Source organism: Henckelia pumila, chromosome 1 (genome assembly GCF_033568475.1).
Source record: "Henckelia pumila isolate YLH828 chromosome 1, ASM3356847v2, whole genome shotgun sequence".
Taxonomy (NCBI): domain Eukaryota; kingdom Viridiplantae; phylum Streptophyta; class Magnoliopsida; order Lamiales; family Gesneriaceae; genus Henckelia; species Henckelia pumila.
The window spans coordinates 111,711,608-111,735,003 of NC_133120.1; the positions used below are offsets into that span (position 1 = coordinate 111,711,608).

At 32.3% G+C, this 23,396-nt stretch overlaps 3 protein-coding genes across 3 annotated transcripts; 1 reads left to right on the top strand and 2 right to left on the bottom strand.

The window, feature by feature from the left end:
- Window positions 1–927: 927 nt before the first annotated feature.
- Window positions 928–2,238, bottom strand: LOC140876259 (uncharacterized). Its single transcript, XM_073280177.1, has 2 exons — window positions 1,947–2,238; window positions 928–1,413 (listed from the first exon to the last, which is right to left on the bottom strand). Exons 1-2 carry the CDS (start codon window positions 2,144–2,146, stop codon window positions 951–953), a joined length of 663 nt encoding a protein of 220 aa, XP_073136278.1. The 5' UTR covers window positions 2,147–2,238; the 3' UTR covers window positions 928–950.
- Window positions 2,239–8,371: 6,133 nt separating this feature from the next.
- Window positions 8,372–12,722, bottom strand: LOC140874467 (sulfite exporter TauE/SafE family protein 3-like). Its single transcript, XM_073277760.1, has 12 exons — window positions 12,176–12,722; window positions 11,360–11,519; window positions 10,851–11,051; window positions 10,703–10,767; window positions 10,556–10,583; window positions 10,384–10,469; window positions 10,223–10,309; window positions 10,044–10,094; window positions 9,731–9,952; window positions 9,192–9,285; window positions 8,954–9,094; window positions 8,372–8,737 (listed from the first exon to the last, which is right to left on the bottom strand). Exons 1-12 carry the CDS (start codon window positions 12,401–12,403, stop codon window positions 8,652–8,654), a joined length of 1,449 nt encoding a protein of 482 aa, XP_073133861.1. The 5' UTR covers window positions 12,404–12,722; the 3' UTR covers window positions 8,372–8,651.
- A 7,317-nt stretch (window positions 12,723–20,039) lies between these two features.
- Window positions 20,040–22,488, top strand: LOC140872644 (uncharacterized). The gene is made up of 5 exons (XM_073275535.1): window positions 20,040–20,170; window positions 20,393–20,878; window positions 21,059–21,320; window positions 21,777–22,175; window positions 22,408–22,488. Exons 1-5 carry the CDS (start codon window positions 20,040–20,042, stop codon window positions 22,486–22,488), a joined length of 1,359 nt encoding a protein of 452 aa, XP_073131636.1.
- The last annotated feature ends 908 nt before the right edge of the window (window positions 22,489–23,396 follow it).

The window sequence follows — 23,396 nt, forward strand, 5'->3', positions numbered from 1 at the left end:
AAGGTCTAAATTTAATTTAAAAATGTATTTTTTTTTAAGCACTTAAATGACAATCCACACATCGGTTTAGTCTATGCTATCTCATTCAGGCACTACCCGAATGAAGATCCAACGACCCATATTTTTTTGCATTTGAGATGTTCATGTGCGCCCTTGGATGCAGCACATGGACAATGCCCCATGTGCTAGCATAGACTAAACCACAAACACTCTGATCTGGCTTTTGATACCAAACGGAGCCTAAATTTATTTAACAATATAGTTCAATTAAATTAATTTTATTCAAATTTTTTTGTCATTACAACGTAATTCACAAAATTAATCAACCCTTTTTTTTTAAAAGATAATCCACCCTTCTAAAAAAAAATTAGTGTCATTCAATATTATGTTATCAAATATGTGAGTATCCTTAATACCTTATATTACATATCATATCTCGTCTTATCTATCAACCATTTTATCTACGAACTAAATAGTTTCTTATATTATTATCATTTTTTTTCATTTTCTTTTTCACAAATTATCTTTGTTCTTCGTTTTTTTTTTTTTGGCACACATCATTTCTTAAAACGCATTCATCACTTGAAATATATCACGAATCATACGATGTATCATTAGATTGTCTTGAACGAGGTTTATAAAGTGTTTATAGTAGCAGATACAGCGTAGTAGAGTGCTCGGTGCCAATGGTTTCCCATTTATTAATTTACGTTTTAAGAAACATAAATAATGGATGAATCTTCTCTCGCATTTGTTAGTTTTTTATTCTATTTTTTTTTTTTGTGGGATTTTTTTTCTCTTCATATGAGAGTGGTTTATGCAGATATCTTTTCTAAGACAGAGGCATCTACCATGAGGCGAGATGTATCCAAGATACCAAGAAAATAAAATAGTTTATCCAAAAACAAAATTACGAGAAATATTTTTTTTTAAGTTACCAAATTGCACATTTAAGCATTGGCTATCATCCGTTCATGAAAGTCAGTATGAAGGCTTCCTTCATTGCCTTTGGAAGCCTCTTCACTAGTATGACTAACATCTGCTTCGTCCTTTGTTTGTTCTTCTTTTGCAGCCCAACCATACATTTTTCTCCTAGCTTCTCTACGTGATGCGCGCTCCTCTAATTTCAGTTCCTTGAATTGTTGTTCGATGTTGGCCTCGTCCTCTTGAGAAAAGAAAACTAGCTCCATCTCCCCGAGATCTTCATACATCTTCTGAATCTTAGTTTTCCAGTAAAGGCCCATTTCCGTGTCCATCTTGTGGTACGGTGTCTTCAACAAGTACTCATCAATCCCACCAGCCTTGTCTATGCAGCGCAATGCATGAGTGGTTACCTTAACGCGAACATGACGGTCAAGAATGTAGCTGAAGAGCCGCTTCTCTTGCACATTGGGCTTCCATGTCCTCCTACTCCTGGCAACATCACCAAATGGAGAAGTATGATAAGGGAAATTCAACAAGATAATCCAGAGTGCTGTAAAAAAAAACCAGAAGTATTTTCCAACTAACAAAACAATAAATTTAATTCAAACACATATCAATAACTTATAGCTGCGCCGTCAATATTTCAGCTCACCTCAAGGATAGAAAAGTCCAACCCAAAGATACAGACAGTCAGACATACAGCACAAGGAACCACGAATATGCCCGTTTCAATGGTTTTTACTACTACTTGAAGCTATGATAGGTTCATTCTTCCAAGTAAGACAAACTCTGACATTTATGTTGCGCAAGGCACGAAGCTACTGCCAGCTTCAACACTTTTTTTTTTGGGACGACACATAGTCAAATCACCGTTCGATGCAATTTCAGCCAGTATAGCATTAGTAACACTAAACCGCCTCCACTCTCAAATTCCACCAGCTGCCTCTCATCGCATTTCAAAATACATAACAAAATAATAAACGCCACCACTCACACATAAACCAAGAAACATGAAAACTTACTTGTTGCCGCCTTCTTCACTGATACGGTTTCCGAACTGGATATGGCGACCGGCGTAAAGCCCTCTGTGAGCCCGGCCCATTACGACTTTGCTACCCGGAACAGATTTTTTCAATTGCTCTTTCACTCCCGGAGCTAAATTATTCTCGCCGCCAATTTTCTTCACAATTTTCTTCATCATTTCCCGTGATCTAAACGCCATTATTTTTCCTCTCAGTAATTGAAAACGGATCAGGGGCTGATTCAATATGCGAATTTAAATTTGGGGGTTAGGGTTTTAGGAATCGGAATGGGTCGATGGAATTGCATAAGAGATTATTTTTTTTAAAAAAAATTGTTGACCAGAACATATGTGCCCAAAATTTTCATTGATTAGCAGTCGATTTTTTTTTAAAAAAAATACGAACTATAATTCTCTAATTTAATTCGATCAATTATTTTGGTTAAATAGATATTTTACTCACCTTTAATTGCGTCAGTCATCGATTTGAGCAGTAGTGAGGTTAAATATTTACATTAACATAAACATTTTCATGTCATTTACTATGCATTTTTTTAATTGTGTTATTTTAAACTGTATCTTCTTTAAAATATTGAAATTATGTTATCTTAAATTATATCTATTTTTAAAATATATTTATAAACATTTGGTTACAAGTTACATGGAATCTTTTATTGAACATTTGGTTGGTGTCATATCAATGTCATTGCCAAAAAATACTATAATAAAAAAATAACTTAGTAAAATAACCAAAAATAATAATAATAAACTGAAATTGAAATTTGATTGCTTAAAAAACCAAAACCAACATACCGGGAAATGTTACGATTTTATTAAAAACCTCGTGTTATCCAAAAAACCAAAGTAAATAATCGTATCACAAATATATTCTTATTTAACTTCATTTCAATTTACATACTTCATTGTTATTTAATTTCCTTCATATTAAGTGAGTATCATCACCAAAATTTACATGAGACGGTCTCATAGGTCATTTTTTTTAAACGAATATCTTATTTCGATCGCTCATAAAAAAATATTAGTTTTTATTATAAATATAGACAAGATTGACTCATCTAACGGATAAATATCCGTAAGAACGTCTCACAAGAGACTTACTCAATTATCATTATCATTTAATAACATTCACTATTTTTTAAAAAAACCATTACACTCATCATTTATTTATACTAGCATAATCGTACACACGCGTTGCGTGTGTATAAAATCATATAATATATTTAATATTGTATGTTATGTATAAATATTATTTTTTGATAATATTTAAATTTAACTTTTTCATTTATAAAATAATATAAAAATAAATTTAACATTTATTTATCAATTTATCTTATCTTTCTATAAAAATATGAAATATCAAATTTTCAAAAAAAAAAAAACAAATAAAAGAAAAGTGTAATATTTATATCACATAAGGACAATTTCGACAAATAAAAAGATGGTGTCTAAGAGAAAGATTTTTTTATATATAAGAATATATATATATTTATGATGAACTTGCAACCTCTGTCATTCGTTGTCTTGGTAACAGTCGAATATGTATAGTTGCTGCAAAACATGCACTAAATCTGTAGAAGATTATCGAAATGCTCAAACATACTTAGACTTTGTGGGATTCGAACTTGAAACCTTGGTTAATTCGACCTCAGTTTCGTACACTCAATCATCTCAATTGCTTTTTGAGGCTACTCATCTTTTCCTAAATCCTCGTTTTGGTGCATTGATTTCAAAATGCGATTAAATTTAAAAGCATTGCATTTTTAACGTGTGGCTCGCACATATTTGTACACATACAATCACATAGAGGGTACTCGACACTGCAGAGAGGGTATTAAATTGGGATACTTCCAGTATGTAGGATTGAATTATCTCATGTAGAGATAAGTCTATCATATTATTGATTTCAATATAACATAAACTAAACCAAATTAAAGAACCTATACAAAAACTCGGTGACATAAAATCTCTAAACATTGGGGAAAAAAAAATCAAATTATATTGGAATGTCTCAAATTTGCAATGAGATTTCTAATTCGAGTTAACTACTATCACGGACCTCTATGGCAAGTGAAAACAAAAAGAAAATCAAATTCAAATACTTAAATAAAGAGAACAAAAAAAAGTCAGATGAATAAAACTAACATGTATTTGCACTTCTAATTTTCAACCAGGAAGATGTACATACATACTGACATACATATACATATATATGTGTGCGCGTGCACGTGCTAACAAGTCGAATATCTCGCCATGCTCTTCATCATTTCCCTACATGAAATAATCTGGAAGAATCAGCATATCTAACAGAAAAAGATCTGAAGAAATTATCCTGCTCAATCCTCCCCAGCCCTTCATCAAAATTGAGCAAGTAACTCTCTGGATCATATCGTTTCTGCACATAAAACAAAGGGTCGTCCGAGTTCTTCTTCTTCTTCTTCTTCCCTCCCATCCAGCTTCGCCAAAACACCAGCCATTTGTTAGCACTGTTATTTATATTCAACTGCTCAACACGATACTCTTCTATTTTCGAGGGATTCCGGCCCAATCTGTGCACTGCGGTGCTCTTGCTGCGAGAGTTCTTCCAGTTGCTGATCAAAGTCGACATAGAAATTATCCGGTTATTTTCGATATTAATTTTCTAGCTGTTTCGTGTTTAAGTTGGATTATATAATCGGGTGGAAGATTGAGAGGGGAACAAAGAAGATGACTTATCCACACATGGTGAGCTAGCTAGCTGCTGCCATTATTGACCAAGAAGTGAACTAGCTCTAGGAATGGGATGTCCGATTTTTTTTTTTAAGCCTAATTAATATTGAAGGGGACGTTTTGAATTCATGCCATAATTGACCCGATGTACAAAAAATAATATTCTTTTGGTCGCTCTCTTATTCTTTAATGAGACTTTTCATTTCCTAAAAATGGATTTGCAGAGAGAAAAACAAAATGTACTTGGGGCAAAATTTGGTATTTAAAAAAAAAACAAACAAACAAACTAAAAAAAGTCAAGATGATAGAAAAACATTTTGTTGCGGGCACTCGAGGGCTTTTTTTTTTTTCGGCCTCTTTTTTTTAAAGAAAATGTATTATGTAGAAAACTTTCATAAAAAACCAACATGTTGGTTCGCATTGTAGTGTCCGCCAACCAAGATGTCGTTAATTTCATAATACTGAAAATATTGATTGTTTAATAACAGAAATAAATAGATGTCCTACAAAAAATAATAATACAGTGTTTGTAACTTTGTATGGCTAAAAAAAATAGATGTCATACTGTGGAATAATGCTAAAGCTAAATAATTAATAGCAGCAGCAACGAATTTCTTCGCCAATCTTAAAACTGGGTTTACTGTTTTTTTTTTTTTCAATTTGTTCTTCATTTTCATATGACATGGGTGAGTGAGTGAAGAAAATCATTCAATAAGCGGGAAAATAATCTTCCGATCCCAATCCTTAAAGCAATTTCAAACCGAAATATCCAATATCAAATTATGCATTGAATATATTACGAATTTAATAGTCAGTCTCTATATTTAGGTAGTTTGCAAGCTCTAAAAATAAGTGATTATGAAGATTCTCTTAACAAATTTGTGAAGAAAATCTCCACAATCACTTATGGTTGCAAACACTATCTTAATCATCTAAAGGGTGATGCAGAAATTAGGAATGCTCGGGTTATATATTCGTATTCGTGTATGTACCATTAGTTCATCACTTTGCAGTAGTGAATTTTAGTGAAGTTTTTTTTAATATATCAATCATTTAATGTCCTTAGTTTTTTTTTTTTGTTTTGTTTTACAAACTTTGATTTACTTTTTTTTTTGTTTTTACAAATCTTCTTGTTTTATAATTTAATTATGAAATTTATTAAACAAAATCATGATTGTACAAGCATGCAACGCATGTTCGAAACGTTAGTATATAACTATATTGGTTATCGGATTTAAATCAGATACACAGATAAAAACACAAAAGCACATTGCCATTGTTGGAAAAATGTCCTAGAACAAGCTTGCAGGAACTCTGTTGGAGCCTTTCTAGACGTATTTATGGATATATAACGACTTCTTGTTAAATTTCACGAAATCATTGGGAGATAAACACTCAAGGTGATACATAAAATAAGTAAAAATCTTATAGATCAAAGCTTTCAAGGATATTTAATGATTTCTTGTTAAATTAACCAAAAAGGTTATGACAATTAATTTTCGCACATAACTTAGTATGGTTAGGAAGTATATGAAATTTAGGTAGTGTTTGAGAGAGTTTTAAGAAAGCACTTCTCAGCTTTTTCTTCACAAAATTTTAATATGAAATTTAAATAGTGTTTGAGATAGTTTCAAGGAAGCACTTCTCAGTTTTTTTCTTCACAAAATTTTAAATTAACTTATTTTGACTTAGAAAAATTCAATTCAAGGTCGATAATGTATTATATATGTTATCCTAAAAACTAGAGAAAACACTTGGCCTCCCCCCCCCCCCCCCCCCCCGTCCCTCCCCCAAAAAAAAAATAATTGTGTTATTTTCGGTTTCACAAAAACTTTTATATAAAAACTCTTATGAGACGGCTTCACGAGTCAATTTTGTGATACAAATTTTCTATTTGACAACTCATAGAAAATTATTATTTTTTACGTCAAAAGTATTACTCTTCGTTGTAAATATGGGTCAAGTTGAGTTGGATCGGGTCAACCCGTTACACAAATATAGATCCGTGATATCGTCTCACGAAAGACCTACTCAAACCCCTAATTAAGAATGTCGTATGGGTCAATGTTTTGCGACAAATCTTCGACCGGACCGACCTATTAAAATTTATATTTTATGCAAAAAAATATTAATTTTCACTGTATACATGAATCGAGTCGATCCGTCTCACAGATATAGATCCGTAAGATTGTCTAAAAAGAGATCTATTCTTTGATTTTGTCAATTATTAACTCCGCAAACTTTAATATTTTTACAGTGATTTTTTTCATTTCCGTCTATCTTGATCAAATTATTAATAAGACGTTGGACACATTATTTTTCTTGAAGTCAATTCAGCAATTTTCATTGTAAAGAGTAAAGACCGTATTTTCCGACACTACATCAAAATTTTTATGCGATAACAAAACACCAACAAACTAGGACTAAAAACAAATATATATATATATATGCATGTGTATCAAAGTTAATGCATAAAAACCAAATCTTTAATACTTGGAGCCTTGAATCGTAACTCAAAATGAGACAAGTTATTTCATCAGAAAAAATTATTTTCCCTGAAAATTACGGGAAAAGAATAATTAAAATTTGCCCTTTCGAGTTTCAAATCAAAATCTTGTCCCTGTTCAATTATTTTAGCTGGTTCTTCATCATCCACTTTGAGGATAATTGTGCAGGGACCTAATGCGTAAGGTGGTCCTTCTGATTCAATAATGCATCATGTAGTCTATTCATTGAGTTCAATTACAAAGAGAAATTATTGTTTTTTTTATGATTAAAAAAAACACTTTTCTTGGACAAGAAAATGATAAGGATTATTTTGGTGTTGGGATAGTAGTCCGAGACTCATCAGGAATTGTTCTCTTCGCAGAAGGACGCTGCTTTAATTCCTGGAAAATTTCACACCACATTTAGCTCATAAGCATCACCAGGGGAACCAACTTTGTGTACTCAGAAATTATCCCAGTGTTTTTGAAAAATGTTGCAAGCATTGATTTGTTGACTGCTTAAATGAATATTATTTTATGTTCAAAAAAATAAAAAATAAAAACGACTAGGTATCGTGTTGAAAAAAAATGTATATATATCAAAAAGACTAGGGATCAATATTTATTTATTTTCTTATTTCAATGCTAAAAAATTGTATGGAGAGAGAGATGATGGCGATGAAATCATATATGATGCAAGGACACTCTATACTCATTATGTGAAATCATAACGCAATTTTTTATTTGTCTAAAACACTATCGATTTTATCAAACTACACACATGGTTTTACAATATTATAATAATATTTTCTTTATATTTTATTTTTCTCTCCAACCATTTCAATTTAAAATATTATGAATTTTATTTAAAAAAAATTTAAAAATACTTCACGATACACTAATATATATAATAAATAAAAGATTCTTTGAAAATTTATTTTTAAAAAAAGAAAATAAAAGAAGAAGTTGGTTTGAAAATGCATACATCTATGTAATAAATTTAACACCAACCCTTGATCATAGCCCTTGTAAGTTTTAACTTGCAATTTTGAAGAGCCTCCAACATTGACCTTAAATATTTTTTAGGTGGCAGCAAAAACAAGCTGATGGAACGCAACTAGCCGTATATGAATTTGACCGGCATGCTTCGTGCCTAGGCGCGCACCTGAAATCATGGAGTTTGGTTCGACACACCATATGAAATATCTCAACATATCGCTCGAAAAGTGAAACTTATCTTGAGACACTGATGAATTTAATTTACAGCTAACAAGAGTTGTTCTTAGGAGCACATGCTCCACAAGATCAAATAGGTAAGACTTACACGAGGTACAAAAATCGTCCTTAAGACAATTTGAATGTTACATAGAATCTGGAAAAATAAATAATATGGAATTCCGCCTGTCGCCTGTTTCACACAAGAGTACTTGAACAAGATTCAAGGCCCTTCTTGCGATGCAAGGTGTAAGAATTCGCAGCTAAGATCTTTGATCTCACACGTCGTACTTGCAGAGGTTCTCAAAGCCCATGTATTCGTGGCGCTGAATCTTTCCAATCATGTTCGAAATGCCAACTCCACCTGTTTTAAACAGGAGAGGAAGCTCATGAGTCAAGAAAATATCTGGCATGGCGAAAATCTTACCATAGTTGGATATTTGTATAAGGCCATTAAAGGTCAGTTCGTTTACAGAAGTACTACACCTAACCAAATGGTGCCTAAAAGTAAATGACCTTTGAGACTGATAATATATGCTACAAGAGGCAGTAATATATTTTAGATGCAAAATGTACTCACCTAGAGAGACAGCGCTCACAAAGATTGTGAAAGCTAGAATGAAGATGATAATGGATGCCCTTCCCAAAATAATGATGATTCTTCTAACGACATGTTGCCCGATAAATGCAGCAACTGTTGCAACCGCAACAAAGTACAGAGCTGCCATGGAGAACAGCAAAACATATAAAACAAAACGTTCCAAGATTATTTTACCAGCAACATGAGAACAATGCATTTAGTGTCGATATTCACTTACCATAAGGAACCGGAAAACGATTTAAGAGATAATACTCAACCACTGACATTGATGAGGAGAACATCATGGCAAAAGTAGCTGTGGCACTTGAAACCTAAATGGGAATGCCATCATACATTAGAGCTATGGCTCATAATTTGCCAAGAATTAGCAAGAAGCAATTGCTATGAGTTGTTTTTCTCTACTTCTAGAAGAAATAAATGATAAAACAAAACATTGGGATATACATCATTTGAAAATCGAAATAGCTATCTGTTACCACTTACCAGGTATAAATGGTTTACATTTTAAGCTATGGCTTAACAGCTTGATTTATCATCAAACTATTATTCAGATAGGATTAAACTTTTTTACTTCATCACATGAATCCTGAAATTCAAAAGTTCGGTGACTTCCTCTAGGCTTTAATGCTTTGCAAATCATCAGTCACGTTTGCCGTGCAAAAACATTGCAGATTCTTCTCCAAGAATACACGGTGGTTCAAGAGGAAAATAAGTATACAGGTTGAATACAAGAAGCTATCAAGAATTGGAGCTCACCTGTGGAGCAATACCCAACTCCAGAAATAGTGGACCCATGATAAATCCACCTCCAAGACCTAGTAGCCCACCTACAACACCAGCCAGGACACCGAAGAAGCCATAAGTAATCAGTTGGAGCACTGTAAAATTGGTACCCGTATCTCCCTTGGATTCAATTTTGCGCCATCCCTTATACAGGCAAAGAGCTTCATAACCAGATACACCAAACGACACAGGGATCTGCATAGGAATCTCAGGCCGATGATTATGCGGAACAAAATACAGAAATTTCTTTACATTGCCTATTAATTTGAAAATCACACTAACAAACCTGCATCAAGTTCACCACCCAGTATGCTGCCGAACAAGTAGATGTATAATTCTGTAGCAGCAATTCAAGACCGGTAAGTTTACTTGGTTGCACAAGTTTAAAGAAACTATAATAATTGCCAAAAAAAAAAAAAGAAAAGAAAACCAATATGGTAGTAAAATGGTAAAAATATTCCAAACCTTAGTCAACTGAAGTGCAAGAAATGCAAACCAAACAAAGGCAAGAAGCCCAAACTCCTTCCAGCAAACATTCTCAAGAATGCCAACCTGAAACATCCAGATATATGTAACTAGGAAACTTTGGTTTTCTCGATTATTTGATACTTGGTGAAACATCTCACCTCAATTTCTCCTGAATTTGTGGCACCCTTATCCGTAACGGGGCCACCAGGAAGAAGCTTATACTCTGCTTCATCTTTACCACTGCCTAACAATGCAGAAGCATACATGCTTTAATAAGTAAGTGAACTGAGGAGGGCAAAAAGGAATAGGATATGGAATCAATCAACCCACCATTTGATTCTAATCGCTTTGCATCCTCCTGCAACAAGAAACAAAGGTCTATTAGTAATTTGAACTTTCATACTAGTAAATCACGCACATAATTTTTGAACACCGGAAAATAATAAATTATGGACATAGTAAATCATGTTTAGTCACCTTCTTCAGGATAGTTTCTTTCTTCCATGTTTCAACGCCTTTCATAAAGGCCCGGGTTGATGTGGCTGAAATTGGCATATAAAGTAAGGAGATAGAAAAAGGATTGTAAATTTCTAACATGTAAAATTTTAATACATCAAAGTATTACTTATGAAGAGAATGATTAGAAGAACGGTGACCATCCAATCCGCAAATAGCACATTGAAAGTAACTCCAATACTTATTCCCAGCATGAGCATTGGTTGGATGAGAACAGCTAAGTCATAATCAATGATGGGCATGTCAATGGTAGGATGCCTGAGTTTAAGATTGTAGTAAACAGTTGATGCGGCAGCACCCATGATCATACCTGTTGTACAAGAGAACACATTTATCATTTTCACATGTGTAACAAATTACTTGCTAAACGCACTCACAAACTCAATAAGACCCCGAGATAATCGCCACCAATCTTGGAATTTGAACAGCTTATTTTGAAACATCTTCATGTATACATCCTTACCGGATAGCTCAGAGACCTAATATTTTGCTTATCATATTTAGATCAATTCAATAAAATGATATGTACGTAAAATCAAAAGGTTTCAACATTATTGCATAAAAAAATCCAGAATATGCCCAAAGATTGCATGGCAATCAAATATGTTTCTGACTCACATTTTGAAATAGCAGTTGATGATTTTGGATCAAATCCAATAATCAGACTAAGCATGGGAACATATATGCCCCCACCACCAACACCACCAACGCTCCCGAAAGCTGCTCCAAAGAATCCAATAATGGAACCAACAACAATTTGCCAATTGAATTCCAAATCCTGTGGATCACAAACCCAGGCAACAGATCAAAGGCAATGCAAAAGATAATTAATTCAAAAACATCATAAGATGGTTCGGTTCATGGATTTTCACAAAGCAAGTACAATTCCAATTATGTACATCTGTAAACATCAACGGGGTCTACTGCGTGAATTATAGATGTCACACAATGATAGAAACAAGGGAGGGGAAGAGATAGGTGGAGGTAGCCAGTTTCATATATTTTGAGGCGCAAAACTAATATATTAAGAATCACAAATAAAAAGTAATTCGGTAGGCGGTAGCCTCACTACCCTTCTAGTTCCTCCTCCGAGGTTACCAAATTTCAATGAACAGTTCCCATACCTTCATGCAATGACAATAAATTCATGATGGATACGCATTACTTTACATGTTAACAAAGCTTATCCCAACAGACTGACGTAAAAAACTTTAATGTTGGCGATCCAATTACAATTAGATAATAACTTAAAGACATTTAAAATCGATGCCTTTACAGAAATTAACTCCTGTCAGCAATATCCATAAATACTTCTAAAAAATTAAATCTTCAAAGTCAGCATACATAAAAGTTCGGATAAAAACAGAATTTCAAATCAAGAAAAATGAAAATAAACAATCAACACTAAAACTGGAATATATGATCTTGACTCACCGGCCAAACATGCTGGTAACCTGATGCGTCCGATTGCCAGAGGAAATTCACAACGGCAGTCAAAAGGCCTGAATCCGGATCACGAACCGACATCCCAGTTCCATTATACGGCAAAGATTCTCGCTTTAAGCTTCTCTCAGCAGAAACAAAGATCGACGCCAACAGAAAGCTCCAGACGACAGTTAAAAAGGGCATGAACGCCTTCCATTTGCCTTGATTCCCCGCCATTAAAAAGAAAATTTCCCGATATCCCACCTCTCAAGAAACAAGATCCTCACTTTTCTACACACTCCCACTTGGATTCGAAAAGGGTCCCTATATATTCAGCTAATTTGTGAGGCAGGGTGAAAAAACAGAATCTAAAATAAGATCTTTGAAGGGGCAATATTCCTTGGAACGAAGCAAAAGGGAGCGCAAACACATGTGGTTAAAAAGAAGGATTGGGAGAGGACATGGAAATGAAAACGAAAGAGGAAAGAGGAGAGACCGCGGGGAAATTGTTGTAGGGTAAATAAAAATTTAATGATGCAGTTGGCTTTGATGAGAGCCCGTTTGAGGAGATGGTTGCAAATTATAGGAGAGGAGATAATGGGACAAGCGGCTACTTGGGTGTACAAAACGACGTTGTATTGGTGTCTGAGTTGGCCCATACGTGGAAAATACTGTGGGCCCACGATCACTTGCTTTTTTTTTTCTTTTGAATAATATTCATGCTATTTATTACTCATCATACAGAGCAGAGACTTCTTTTCTTTATAAAATAACATAAAATATATTGAATAAAGAAAATTTACCCAAAAAATAATAAAGAAAAGGCGATTATTATCTTGTGTGTGTCATACCAATCATGTTCATAAAAAACTCTTATAAAATGGTTTCACATATCAATTTTGTAACAAATATCCTATTGAACTTGATTCATGAAAAAATATTATATTTTTATTTCAAAATTAAGTATTAGTTTTTTGTTATAAATTTGGATCGTATCAACGATATAGATCCATAAGACCGTCTCACTGGATACTTACTCAAGCATATTTTATTTGCTATTTGAGTAAGTCTCGGACGGTCTCATGTATTTATATCCGTGAGACGGATCGATATTGTTTATATTTAAAATGAAATGTAATACTTTTAAAAAAGCAATACATTTTCACAATGTTTTCATAACAGGACCGGTGATCGAACCGATCTACCTTGAAAAAATGGTTTAACCAGTAGGATCGGAAACCGTTTATATAATATAATATAATATAATTAATAATATATTTTAAATTTTAAAAACTTAAAAGATGTATATAAATAAAAAAAAATATTTATCCTAGTTTAAAAAATAAATAACGATATAAATATATTCAAAATATTAATTATAGTTATATATATTTAAAAATAAATAAATTAATTAAAAAATCTAATAATACTAAAATAATTTTTTTTTCGATGTACAAATTTTAAATAATCATGTATATATATAATAAAATATTAAGTTAAGGTTTTAAATTTTTTTTTAAAAAAAACTAATTTTTCAAATAAAAAAATAAAAAAATTCGAAATACCGGTTGAACCGGTTCGACCGATTCTTGACCGGTTCTGAGCGCGGTTCAACCGTTAAAACGGTTTTTTAGAGTTTCGGACCAGTGACCGGTTCCCGTTCGAACCGGCTGATCCGGTCCAGTTTTGAATTACACTACTTTTTCATGAGTTTTGGGTAAAATAAGAGATGTCTCACAAAATCGACTACTGAGAACGTTTTATTGGAGTTTTGTGTTGCTATTTTATAAAGTATATTTTGTAAAAAAAAAATTGAATTAAACATTATATTATAATGTGAAACACAAAATTAATATATAAGGGGAGATAAATGGTTGATTTATCATTTTATGTAGACAATAATATAAGGTTTGGTCATATGAAATCAAGCAAATTAAGAGTCGGTATTTTGTAACTCCATTTCTTGAGCAATGCTTGTTATAATTTTTTATATGAAAAGTCACATTCACCAAGTGAAATGCAACGTAGCTGTTGTACTTTTACTTGTTGCGAATGTTGCATCAGGATGTAATAATTTATCGTTTAAAAAAAAAAAAAAACATTTATCGTGTTAAACTTTAGATACAAACATGAATATATATTTAAAAATGCGAGAGAGCTTTGTTGAAAATTAGATTTTAAATATTATACATATATTTTATATAAATGGCCAATTTGCAAGTGGGTCGAGCTTAGCTGGATAACATGAAAACTCAATAAATGTTCATAATTAATTTACGCACACCAATTGCGCTAGGAGAAAATCATTGGATTGTTGTGGGTTCACGATTCAATGTTCTATCCCCTCGGGACAGTGTAAAGTCGTGAATCTAATAGTTTATATTTTAATATATAGATATAATTAATGTTACATAGTTGATTTCATAAATTATTGAGTGATCTGATCGACAATTAAAATAATATTTTTAAAGTAGGTTGAATTTTATCCAATTTAAGATGATAAATCTAGAAAATTTCTCCAAATATAACATGGAGTTTACCGGAAGAACATGTGAGGACGTTAATTAATTACTCGAACTTGATTAATTAGTTAATCGAATCATGTCATTAGATTGCAGACGAGCGTGAAATCAAATGGCGGCCAACCGAGCTAATCAATGCTGGGATTAGCGAATATTTAATTTATGACGATGGGATCTAATAATTTAATTTGTTTAATTATTTAATCATCTTACTATAATCCTAAGACGTAAGCAAGCCTAAATATTCGTGTATTGAATAAATGATGCTCCACCTGCTGAATCTTAGATGGGATGCATTTGTTTGATATGAAAAATTTCCATGTAAAAGGCGAGAAAATAAAATAAAATAATTAGAAATATATACATGTGATATTCAAAGAATCAACGCCTTTGTATTATGGCACATGGGTATGTTGCATGCATGGACACCAGTCATTTGCACACCACATTATCTATCACTCTTGATAAGTATTAATTTCAATTCCAGCTCACCACATGCCCAAAAATCTTTTATGTCATGATATATTGATATGTTTATTGGTTATAAATATATATATATATATATGTATGTATATGTAGCAGTGACTTTTTGTGTATGTGGTGTGATTGTGGAATTGAAATATGAGAAATTTTTTGTGATGACCATTTTTATCTATGAGACATGTTATTTTTTTTTCTACATTTACAACAAAAAATAATATATTTGAGATAAAGAATAATACTTTAATTAGTGAGTGACCCAATTAGGATATCCTTCTTACAAAATTTATTCGCGAGAACATCTAGTAGGAGTTTTTATGCTGAAATATATATCTAACAATGATAATTTTTTGTTATCAATGAATGATATTTTCGTGTTTTTTTATGACGTAGAACCCGCAATCGCTACCTTTCAGTACGCACTGGGTAAACCCTCGAACTAACGTTATAACCTGCAAATTACGATTAATAGACCGTCTAATATAAAATGAGTAACACTCCTTTGAGACGGTCTCATCCGTGAGACGACTCAACTGTACTCATATTTATAATAATAAGTTATACTTTTGGCATAAAATGCAATATTTTTTAATTGATAACTCATATAAGATATCCGTCTAAAAAATGACCATTGAGACCGTCTCATAGGAGTTTTTGTCATATAGAATATAAAAATACATATAAAGATAAGATTGAATTTAAAATTTTAGATAAAGATAGTATCTAAGATTCATGAAGAAACAATATTTTAGAAAAATAGAAAAATAAGTTTCAAATCACTAATAAAAATGAGAAATTACAGATAAAAATCAATTTTTTGGGTAAAATAAAAAAATAGACATTAATATCAACTGTAAATTCATTTTGGTTTTCATTAAATTGATTAAGAGTTTAGTTATTAAAGATAACATGTTTTTAATTAAATAGGAAGATGTATAAAGAGAATTTTAAGATCATTAAATGTTTTGTTACTTTTGTGAAAACAAAAATAGAGACTAAATTTACATGAAACATACATTTTTTGTATTTATGTATGAATGAAGTATATATTACGAGAACATTTTTAGGATGTGATGCAAATTAAAAAAAAAAGACTTTAAATCTTTTGGGCAAAATATAAAGAGCCAATCAATCGGAGATAACTTATCAGAAGGATGATACGTTGATAGATTGCCAAACTTATGTGTCGAAGCACAAGCAAAGTGGTACACGCAAAAACTTATATATTTACAGAAATAGAATATTGGAACTTACTTTTAAATTTTTTTTTGGAAAGAAATATGTAATATATTTTTTATTTTTTAAAATATGTCAGTATGCTCGCTATTTTACGTACATTTTATTTATTTGATTTGAACATCGGAGGGTTTATCAAGAAATTTTCCATCATCATTCACTTGTTTGATCATGTTTTGGACTTTAATTGTTCGTCCAAAAAACGTGCAGCATGTTTGTTAGCTAGCCATTTTTATATAAATTATACAGATTTTTTTTTTTGAGATTCTAAATTATACTGTATTTTCATTCGCGTGCAAACTATATCATAATTTTCATGAGCAACACGAGTTATTTTAAGCCAATAATTTAATTATATTCATTCACATGCAAACTATCACAATTTCAGTACCGTACTACAAGTATTTTAAGCCACTCAGACTCAATGGATGTACATAATTAATGTGCAAGTATGCAAGAAAAATAGAATCATATATATAACCATTTCTTAAAATTTGTCAGGAGATGGTGAAATACGTCGTGAACATTTAATCAATGATTAGGAGTTCGATTTTCTTTATCAACATTTTCTTGAGCGCGCATGTCACATAAACCAATTAAGATGATTAATATGACGTGACGGATTGGAGAACTACTGAAAATATAATTAATAACTTATAATCCAATATTAAGATCATATTTTTAACCACACAAATTCAATATATATGTGGACAATTAATATTTAAGAGTGATAAGGACATCTAAGTGGAGCGCAAAACGAAAGTATAAATGCACGCCCCCACGAATATATGTTTGTAGCTGTATTATTGCTAATATTATTGTGATTATGGGTCCCCAATAGCAACTGGTTTACAACACGACACCAAATTGAAGAATAATTATCCTATTTTATTTTTTTAGTTGTTTCATTATATTAATGCCTTGTTAATATTGATTCCATCAACACGGGCCCCCTTCCCAAATACTTCCATCCAACTCATAATTTTATAGTAATAATTAGTACACGTAACTTAATTTAATGATAAAATTAAATGAAATTATACGTCAAATATTAGTGTTTTCATATAAAAATTCCGTACATGCGTGCCATGAATCGAATTGATAACATGAATCTTGCAATTTTTTTTACGTATGAGTTATGACAAGGTACCGGGTGGCATGACCATAGATTTTAAATTCATGCTTTTGAATTATATATATAATATATATATATATAAGGGGAAATTAGAGGAAAAATAAATTTTGTATTTAACATCTCAATTAATTAAACCATAATAAAGAGTTATAAGACATCGTTTTGTGTTTAATATAAAACAAAATCATCACAAAAACTCAACGAGATGAATCAATTTATAAAAAAAATATTATTTTTTATGTTAAAATATTAATTTTGATTACATGTACACATCGATTGATTTCTCTCACAATAGACATACATTGATTTAATTTATACGTACGAATACAAATTACAATAGTATCTATCAGATAAGGTTTTTGGTTTCGATCGATCGTGATTCTAATTTTGATGATTGTACGTGATCAATTATTTCTGAAAAGGTACTCGGTTATGGATTTGATTACTTGTGAGATGTTAATTTTGATTGATATTTTTTTTACTCATAATTTTGATTAGTATTGACTATTGAATATCTAAATATTTGGATAACTTTGACCTTGATGTTATATATATATATATATATATATATATATATATATATATATATATATATATATATTATTAGATGCATATAATATAACATAATTAATAATTTGAGTAAATCGCTTGATGACTCTGCCACATATGTATTTATTTAATTTTTTTTTGAGTAAACGTGTGTATTTAATTTCGAGTGGCCTTATTTGACTCAATTTAAGATCAAATTTGCCTGCTATAATGATACTCATCACTTAGCCATCGATTAATTAATTACGTGAGTAACCAAACAAAGTCTGGTGGCGAAACACCCATCGCGACGTGTTCAAATTTCCAAATTAATATTTTTTTTATTTTTAATTTTGGCGGCTGCTTTTTTAATTTTAGAAATTTAATTAATTAAAAATATTATACACCGACCAAATTATTCAAAAATTATCATTCAACCATGAGTTATATCTCGACTCTGGTAAGGAGCGATTGTAATAGTATTCCAATTCAAGAAGGGTTGCAGTTCAGTTCGATATCTTGAAAAATAAGTATTTTTTGCATTGTTTGACTCGAGAAATAGAATGATAACACATTTGGTCAGTAAGATGATCTCATATAACAAATTAAAAATAAAGATAACACAATTGTTTTTTGGGAGAATTTGTGATAAATCCCTCGTAGCAAACTCGAATTCATCTTCAGTTCCCGTTTCAGACATTATTTGTTCTCAATCCCTGACAAAAGCCTTCTCTTTGTTTGAACTCCCTATTTGGGTAAGTTTACAAAAATGCCCCTAAAATGATTTATGAAAAAAAAAAAAACAGGATTGTTCCACTGTAATCGTTATTTTCCCTCTGTTTCTTCTTCTTGATTCTCCTCTCCCGAATCTTTTCTTCTCTCAATCTTAAACGTTTAATCCATCAACCAAAGTCGCAAATCTGTGTTTACTCGGGTAATATTGAAGATTTACATTGACGTGGGTTGAGAAAATTTCCCATCTTTGTGCTGAAACGGAAATTTTCACATATTTGCAGGTTAGTTTTTAGATTAGAAATCTTATAAATTTGGAGTGAATAAATTATTGTCACGGCTTGATGTATGACTTACAAATTTAAAATGTTGAATTGATGAAATTGTTTGAGATTTTTTATGATTATAGAGGTGGTGTTGAATTTCCGGGCATCGCGTTTGTTTTACAGATTAGCTTACTAATATCAATTTTCACGTTTGTTGCTGGGAATGCAGTTCATTTCACGAGTTTTTGTGATAGATTAGCTTATATTTCGTATTTTTCTCGATTATAATGTTTTAATTCTTAATTTTGGGGTTTTAGTTCTATACTATTACATTTATACTGTGATTTAATTTAGTAGACTTAAAATCTAGTATTCTGAATTTGAAATTTTGTACTGTTTATGTGTAATATATGATGAAAGAATATATTATTACTTCGATTTATTGTATTGAAGAGCATTCCCCTTTTGTAGTTTGAGAATGAAGTTTTACAGACTAGCTTACCAATATCAATTTTTATGTCTGTTGCTGGGAATGCAGTTCATTTCATGAGCATTTGTGATATATAAGCATATATTTCGTATTATTCTCGATTATAATGTTTTAATTCTTAATTTTGGGGTTTTAGTTCAGTACTATTACATTTATATTGTGATTTAAATTATTTGAATTAAAATCTAGTATTCTGAATTTGTTATTTTGTACTGTTTGTGTGTAATATATGACGAAAAAAATATATTATCGCTTCGATTTACTGTATTGAAGAGCATGCCCCTTTTGTAGTTTGAGGATGAAATCTGGAAGTGGTCCTTGCAATCTTTCATTTTTGGGTTGCTGTAAATTCAAGAAGCAGCTGTTTGTCATATCAATTTTCAGTGGTTGTAGCTTGACGGATGTTTTTTCTAGTCTGAGCAAAAAATATGCAGAAATATCTCCGGAATCCACTATGCTTCAATACGTAGCTCCACTGCATAAGATGCTTGTGTCTTTGAATGATGATGATGATGTCCTTAATATGATTCATCTTCATATGTGTGTAAAGCTTACGACGATTGAATTGAGGGCAGAGAAAAGAAATGAACAGTTCAACAACTTGAATGATGGGAGGTAAAATTCATTTACTTATTATTAAACTTATATTTTCATTCTCCTATTTCGATATGTTTAGTAACATGTTTAATATAAAAAATTAAAGGTAAAATATTGTAGATTGCTTTGTATAAATTATCAATTAGTTGCTTGAAACCAAGATTTATTTTTAGTCATTATCAATTTGTTTTTGTGGTTATTGTTATTTTTTATCTTATTAAATGTAAATTAAACTGTAAGGGTTTATGAGGAAGACACGCAGTCGAAGAGTGACAACGAGGTTGAACAGCCCCCTTGCACCAATACTATAGATGCCTGGATTAATTGTATTCATGGTGTAGGACAAACATTCAAGGGTGCTGGTGAATTTAAGAATTATTTGAAAAACTTTTCTGTTGCCACAAGACGTTCATTTATGTATGTAAAAAATGACAGCGAGAAGGTAATTGTGATTTGTAGTGAAAAGAGCTGCGGTTGGAGAATTTATGCTTCGAAACATAAAAGAGACAATCTATTTGCCATCAGAAAATGTAAACTGCAACATAATTGTTGTGAGAATAATCTACGTAGCATAGGGCATCCTAGAGCCGATGCCTATTGGATAGCGAATGTTGTGAAAGAAAAATTGAGAGGGGAGCCCTCTTATCGTCCGTGTACAATGCAGATGGACTTGCAAAGAGATTTTGGGGTAGAGTTAGAATACTGCAAAGTGTGGAAGGGTAAAGAGTTGGCGATGCATGATATTCATGGCACAGATGAAGGATGCTATGATAGATTATGATGGTATTGTGATGCTGTTAAAAATACTAATCCTGGTAGTGTTGTAGAGTGTGAGATTGAACCTTTGACTAAAAAATTTAGACGGTTGTTCATTTGTTTTCATGCATGTGTCGTCGATTTTGTTAGTGGTTGTAGGCCATTGATATTTTTGGATGGTACTCATATAAAGAATAAGTATAAAGGATGCATCTTAGTTGTTGTGTCGAAAGATGCGAACGATGATCTTTTCACAATTGCTTATGCCATAGTAGATGCGGAGAATGATGCGAACTGGGATTGGTTTTGTTATCATTTGAGTCGTGTGCTCCTTTACTATCAATGCATTCCATTCGACGAGTTCACATTTTTCTCGGACAGACATCCCAGTATCATCAAGGCAGTGAATCAAGTATTTGTTGGGAGTCACCATGCTTATTGTTTGAGACATTTAGTGGATAATTTCGTTAAGCAGGAAAATTCCAAATTACGAATCCTTGAGCAATTTTACTTTAAATTTCTCATATTATCTGATAATTTTAAGTTGGATCTAAATTTTTATTAATCTTTTTAGGTGTTGAGAAGTTATCCCAGACATAACAAAAAACATTGGTCTTCGGTATTCAAAAAAGTTGCGTATGCTCCGTCTTTTCAAGAGTACGAGCAACATATAAACAATATATTAGAGTCAATGCCACTTGCCAGAGGGTTTATTGTAAATTCTGATCCATAGAGTTGGGCCAATGCATTGTTTGTTGGCAATAGATGGAGTGTTATAAATAACAATATAGCCGAGTGTTGGAATAGTTGGGTTAGGCCAGCTTGTCATCTGCCTATTGTTGCTATGGTTGATCACATACGTGTGCAGATAATGAAAATGATGCACCGACGACATGAATCAACTCTGTTCATGACCAAGGAATTAAGTTCAAGAAAAGAAAAGTCTGTTGTAAGCGCATATATGGAATCCCGAACATTAAGAGTTCAGCGGTCATGTGATTGGAAGTTTGAGGTTGTTGATGGTGAAAAGTCATTTGCCGTGGATTTAGTTACTTGTTCATGCAGAGTTTGGCAGATCAATAAGATTCCGTGCAAGCACGCCATTTCTGCCATTGAGACAAAATCTCTGTCTATGTATGATTTTTGTGACAAGTATTTCAAAATCGAATCGTATCGCGCTGCGTACAAAGGACATATTAATCCTATCCCAACCTTTGACATCAGTGAGTCATGTGTTGCTGAATCCGATATAATCCAAGCTCCTTCTGTGCGTAGTCAGCCCGGTCGCAGAAGGACGAAGAGAATACCATCGCAAGTTAATACACGTGTCTCAACATGTGGTCGTTGTCATGCTAGAGGACACAATAGACGCAGTTGCAAGGAACCTATAGAGTAGATGTAATCGTTTACAAATATGATGTTTCAATTATTGGTTATTAGCATAACTTTTTAACAGAATTTATTCAAAACTTAATCTTGACTGTTCAAAAAATATGCAGGGGCAAGCGATTACTGGAAGCTGGTTCGAGCATGAAATTGCCCTCGAAAAGGCACACACGTTCGAGTGGAAGCATTGTTAGATTGCGCTTGGTTTGAGGCTTTTGTGAAACCATCTGCTGTCACATTTTAACTTGAGCTGGGGTCATAGTGTAGTTAAGTGTATTGTGTTGTCTTAAGTTCTTCTGAAACCAACTCTCTGTTTGTGGTAAACAAATATGTAATGTTTGAATTTGAGAAATGATATTTGTCATTACTTTTCAGTGGACGATTCCTTCTTAGTTAACTAATCAAATAAGTCGTTGCTTTACATTTTGAAATGGCAAGTGCTAAGTGATATGTATTTCGTACAACTTGTATTTAATATGGAATAAAGCTGCATAAAATTGGAACTTAATGTCGGATTATTACAATACACAGCGCTACAAGTAATATTAGCACAAGAAAGAAACATGTGCAACCAAAGCAACAACATATTCCTATAATATGGTCGTGTACTGATGCACTAGTAGACTGGTTGTGTAGCACCTCAGAGGACGAATGCTCGTTAAGCTTGTAATTCAACTGTTCCGTTGAATCATGGACGGAGGAGGAGGCAGAATGTTGAGGCATTGAATACACGCAGCTCTCTTTACTTTGCTTACTTGTGTTTGGTTTCCACTTTGACGATTTCTGAAGAGATTCACCGTGATAATCATCGTACCAGAAAAAGCGATTTTGATGTTGCAGCTCACGAGGACAGAGGTAATACAACTCCCCAGGGTGGGTCGAACGTGGTCCGGCTCTTCGTAATATCATTTCTCCAAAACCACATATACATTGTGGTGCAATCTTCATTTCCATTGTGCTAGATCTTGAGAATTGAAATTTTATTTCGAAAAGCAAAACCCTAACCAAACTGAAACCAAGAAGCTAATGGAAGAGACGAAGTGTACCGACAAAGCTTAATAATGAGGGGGTAGGTGGTGGTCAAAGTATTTGATTGGTCAAT